The sequence below is a fragment of the Cibotium barometz genome, chromosome 22 (genome assembly GCF_041138505.1).
Source record: "Cibotium barometz isolate CiBa-2024 chromosome 22, ASM4113850v1, whole genome shotgun sequence".
Classification (NCBI taxonomy): Eukaryota; Viridiplantae; Streptophyta; class Polypodiopsida; order Cyatheales; family Cibotiaceae; genus Cibotium; species Cibotium barometz.
The window spans coordinates 2,458,040-2,463,506 of NC_141067.1; the positions used below are offsets into that span (position 1 = coordinate 2,458,040).

The following is a 5,467-nucleotide window of genomic DNA, read 5'->3' on the forward strand; positions in this document are numbered from 1 at the left end:
TCATTTCTTCCAAGAATTACTCGCTTGAGGTTGAAGGAGTCTAGCCTTCTTAACATGGGAGTACTATGTTGCATACTGGTAGATTGCTAAGATCGAAGGCTTAGTAGGTGTGTGAGAAAGTGTGGTTCGATGCGCTACAGTTGATTGTATTGTCATTTCCCTGGTGCTTCTTGATCAAGTCTCAAAATGGTTTTTCTTTTTAATCACTGCTAGGCTCACGCGTCCAAGTTCACACCTCTAGACTCATGTCTGTAGGCTTACATATATAGGCTCATGTTTGTTGGTTAATGTATACATGCTTACGTATCTAAGTTTACATCTGTAAGTTCATGTTTGCAAATCACATGACATCTAGTGGTTCATATCTACAAGCTCACGTATCTAGGTTTATGTCTTTAGGTTCACATCTGCAAGTTTATGCCTCTAGACTCACGTCTATAGGTTCATGTGTCCAGACCCATGCGTCTAGGTTATTCACGTACTTTTCTTGTATGAAATAAACGTACCTGGGATGCAAAAATCTAGGAACTAGACTTATAACAAGGTTTGTGTGCACCCAAGGATTGGCAGAGAATTCAATGTTGACATACAATCTGAGGACACACACGTTACACCGCAATGATTGTCAGGAGATAGCCCTAAGCCCATAGATAGTTCTGAGCGTTTTTTTTTTCAATTTCCTCGTTTAAAAAAAAACCTTTAAAGCAAGAAAGCCTCAAAAATTGTGGCGTAATCTTGACTGCTGTCTCTTTCAATTTTACTCTTCGACAAATGCGACGGCAGATCAAAGCCTTTCAAAACGCTAGATCATCTAGAAAATTCTAAAACATTTAGAGAATCTAGGTGAGATGGTAAAATCTGTAGACAGACTTGGCGCTGGATCAATCATCGTTACTCATCTTCTTCTGTTATTGCTGCGAGCGCCCTTACAATCTTTGTTGTTCTACCGCTTCTGCTGCTGCCAAACTCTGCGGCTCGCCCTTCGCAGGTGACTTGGCAGGCCGGCATAGTGGACAACGAGTTTGTGTTCCAAGAAGTGCTGCATCTTTCATAAGAACAAGTCCTTTGATGAGGATGACAACAATGAGGAAGACCATGATGACCAGGACCATGAAAGCAAGGGCACGGGTGCGGGTGGGGATATATTTCATGCGCTCCCCCTTGTCGTGTAGCGGGGGAGTGCACGAAGCACTTTCCAGCTCATGCTAATCATTTACTCGTTGCCAGCTCAACGACCTGGCAGCAAACGCTTGCTCTTGAATGGGCGTATTTTCTTGGCCCTCGGCGCTGGCTTTCTGCTGTTCTTCGGCTATACCTCCTGCGCATGCTACTACTACAGTAGCAGCCGGGTATGTGCTCCTCCATAAACTTGCAATTTTGCTACTTTGCTTTATTGAGGAATCCAAAGGGTCTTTGACAGCATTTGCGCCCAAGCGAAGGACCACTCCATAGGAAGAGACCCTGCGCTTTGAAATGCTACCCTCTGATTTATCATGCCAAGCATTAGGTTGCTTTATTTTGGCACTTCGGTTGAGATGGTAAAGCAAGCAAACGGCAATGATAAGGCTGGCAGCTACAGCAGGCAAAGCTGCTGCCAAAACAGTTAGCCAAGCTGAGGGCATGCCGTCTGACACAAGATCAACACCATTGAATCAAAGGAAGGGTCTCCTCAAATGACAGGCGGCACCACGTATAGCAAAGCTTATTATGACCATGGAGAGGTGTAAATCCTCAGAGAAGAGCATTTGGGCAGGTGGGGAGGCGCACGTTTGAAAGAAAGCTAGAATATAGTCTTCTGTGATTGGAATATAAATGGAGCAAAACAGGCAAAGATGGTGATAAGTCTGTGGCTTGCCGCGTTTTCGACCCACTACATCCAGCCGACGCTCTACCCTGCACACAGCAGCAGCCCAGTGTGACCAGCGTAGCACCTTCCTTCATCTTCATCATCATCATCAGCAGCAGCAGCAGCAGCAGCAGTGTGACCAGCGTAGCACCTTCCTTCATCTTCATCATCAGCAGCAGCAAATCTGCGACCCATCTGAACAACAAAGAGAAAACGTGAGTCACAAATTTATTTTTTGCGAGCCCGATTATTATTTTACTTATTGTTCACAATCTATGGTTTACTGCGTCAAAATAATGCATTTTATTGTTTATTTTCGTCCACTCCCAAAGACCTGTAGTAGCTGATCGTTTCGCCTTAAGTAGTGGCGTTGTTTAAAGGAATGAGAAATGTTTATTTTGCACAATGAACCCTGAGGGTCAAACTGATCATGCTTTTCATTTATGTGTTAAAAAATTCTAAGGTTTTTACTAGGATTTCTGGTCTGTGTGTGTGTAGAATGGACACTAGGATCCACCTTCAATATCCATCGCTGGGTCCTTTCAATGCTAATCATCTACAATGGACCGATAAAAAGTGTGAAAAGTCTATATATGGATATGTTCGGGTAGCCTATTTTCACTGGGATCGCTTAACAGATTTTTTAAAAGGAGAAGAGTCTCTTACAGATGCAGAAACAAATTTTAGGCGGCAATCTGTGCGAAGGCATGAAAAGGGTAGCTTAAAGCAACCAACTCTTGATAGCTACTTAGAGGAGACTTTGTTTTGGTGTGCTTATGGTCCTAAAGATATGCGTGGAAAGGAGATCATGGTTCCTCGCAATGAAAAGACACCAAAGACAGGGAAAGGAAGCCGTCCAGGTTGTGTAAAAGGCACTCGCATGTGTGGTTGTCAATGTCATTTCTTTGTAAAAAGATTGTATCTATTAGAAGATGTAGCTTGCATTCGCTATATTCAAATGCATCATGTTGATGAGAATGATGAGCTTTGTCACAAAGAAGGCATCAAGGCAACTTTGGGCCACAACTTATCCTTTGCACCATGGCTCTCTTTGGAAATAAAATCATGGGTCTTTGAAATGCTTTGCAAACGTTACACTCCAATGCAATTGCATGAGGCACATATTCAAGTTGTTCACAAAAAAAAAGTAAACAATCCTAGCTATACATTGTCACGAGATGATTTCCTATCACTTAGAGACATCTTAAATATTGCTAGGAAGCATGCAAGTAGTACTCATGAGCTACATCCTAGTGATGTCCAAAGTGTTCGCATGTGGACACAACAACACTCTCAAGATGTCTTCCACTATGCGGAGATGGATGCTACAAACAATAAGCCATTTGTGCTAGGTATTCAAACACATTGGCAACTTGAGAAGCTCAACACACATGGCGACAATGGGGTCATATCAATGGATTCAACGTTTGGAACAAACTTTTACAAGGTACACATGTAGTATATATGTACTTTTTTTATGCTACTTTATATGTAGAAATGTTAAGATTCTATCTCATTGAATTTTTTTTGTTTAGTTCCAACTCTACACTGTGCTAGTATTTGATAACTATCAAAATGGAGTCCCAGTTGCGTGGATCATAACATCAAGCTCTGATACGGACACTATTGTCCAATGGCTTACAAGTCTTCGCAATAAAATACTTGACTACAACAAATCATGGGATCCAAATGCCTTTCTTGTTGATGATGCAACTGCCGAGATAAATGCCATCAGGTAAATCATGTGCATGCCCACATTATTGCTCACAAAGTATTATCTCTTTCTCTTTGTCAAACTAGCTAAACTTTTATTTCTAATTTATTGCAATCTTGAAAATAGGGTGGTATTCAACATACCAATTTATTTATGTTTATGGCACGTTCGTCGAAGTTGGTTGAAGCACTTAGTGAAGAAGGTACAAGATTGGAAAGTTAGAGCTATCATGTTTAGACGCCTAGGTGCAATCATGAACATGCGTATCCAAGGGGGAGCTTCGGAGGCAATTGCCATAGACAATATAAAAGATAGTGTATTGGAGTTCTTGGCCGACTTTTCACATGAGGAGGCCTTTATTGAATATTTCCGTACTTATTGGGTTTCAAAAGTTGGTAAGTTCAACCTTCTAAGCTTAAGAAGTTAAAAGTTTAATTGAAGCTTTAATACATCATTGGAACCTAATGTACTAGGCCTTATCTTTTTGTAGAGATGTGGGCAAGAAGCTTGAGGATGCTTCCGCATGCAAATCAAGATACAAATGGAGCTATCGAGTCATATCATGCTACTTTAAAGTCTCGTTTCTTATGTGGCAAGAAGTACATATGGGGACGTAGAATTGATTGGCTTTTGCACAAACTTATGACGGCATGTTTGTCGTATTTTTGGTATATAGATGAGTCAAAGAAGGGTGGCTTTGTCATAAATAAAGCCATAAAAAGATTGATTGAGCATTCACTAGAAAGAGCTCAGAGCATCCCAGATGGAGATGTACTATTTTTTAATGAAGGCACAAGGGTTATGGCAAAGGTAAAAAGTCAATCCTCGGGCGCCAAGATCCATTACATTGTGTATAATGCCGATTGTGATTGGGGTTGTTGTAATTGCGGATGGGCAATGAAGGGCAATATGTGTAAGCACCAAGTAAAGGTCATGCTACTAAAGGGTTTTAATTTAAATACTATCATTGGTAAGTGTTTGGAGTTGTATGACAATGGCCATGACACATGTATTGGCTCAAATTGTATTTCTGTCATGGAGGAGACTCATAGCATTGAGAATGTAGACCATTCTCAACAAGGTACTCAAGAGCCAAATGCGAAGAAGCCTAATGCAACAGATTGCTATGAGCGCATTGTACACATTGTGGAAGGAAAACCAAGCTTACAAGCACATTTTGATGCCTTAATGCAAAGGTTATTGCTTCAAATGCAAGAGGTGCAAGCAAGGGACGAGCATGGAGCATTGCATCCTGCTGAGAATTTTCAGATTGTACAAGATGGTTTTGGAAATTCTATACAACGAGCAAGACCATTCATTGAGCGTCCTCTTGGGAGAAAAGCATATACAGAAAATAGTGCTCTTCCTTTTCCACGGCCCGCAGCTACCAAAAAACGCTCCATGCAAGCAACTTTAGATGCCAAAGCTTTGGATGGGGATGCAGAGAGATCATTGTAGCTAGTGACATGAAACACTTGGGCTTAATTTTGTTCTTCATTATGCTTATGCTAGTGCTTTTTTTTCAAGTAGCTTCCTTTTGATGGATATGAATTTTTTTGAACCATGTATAGCATTGAAAGTGTCTCATGAACAATGTATATCATGATTACTTAGATGATTTCATTATTGTATTTTTAGATGACATTAGGATCATTGAGAAGGAAATTATCTGGTTAAAAATATATCTCAAAGTTGTTTTCTTATGCTTAGAAAGACACTCACAATTTTGAGCAACTTTATTTCTATATAACCTTCTTTCATCACATAAAGCAAAGAGTCTTAAAGGAATGTTACTTTGATAGCAATCTTACTTAGTTGCATTTGCTTGAAATGCACAGTGATAACTTACGAAAACTTTCCTCAAAGAATGGGCTACTTCAATGTGTGCTAGAGTAAGTCTTTAACAA

The 5,467-nt window shown here is 40.5% G+C and overlaps 1 protein-coding gene across 1 annotated transcript; it reads left to right on the forward strand.

Moving 5' to 3' along the window:
• The first annotated feature begins 1,301 nt into the window (after window positions 1–1,301).
• Window positions 1,302–5,141, forward strand: LOC147626172 (uncharacterized). The gene is made up of 5 exons (XM_086816878.1): window positions 1,302–2,061; window positions 2,345–3,293; window positions 3,382–3,581; window positions 3,687–3,955; window positions 4,051–5,141. Exons 2-5 carry the CDS (start codon window positions 2,346–2,348, stop codon window positions 5,016–5,018), a joined length of 2,385 nt encoding a protein of 794 aa, XP_086673004.1. The 5' UTR covers window positions 1,302–2,061; window position 2,345; the 3' UTR covers window positions 5,019–5,141.
• The last annotated feature ends 326 nt before the right edge of the window (window positions 5,142–5,467 follow it).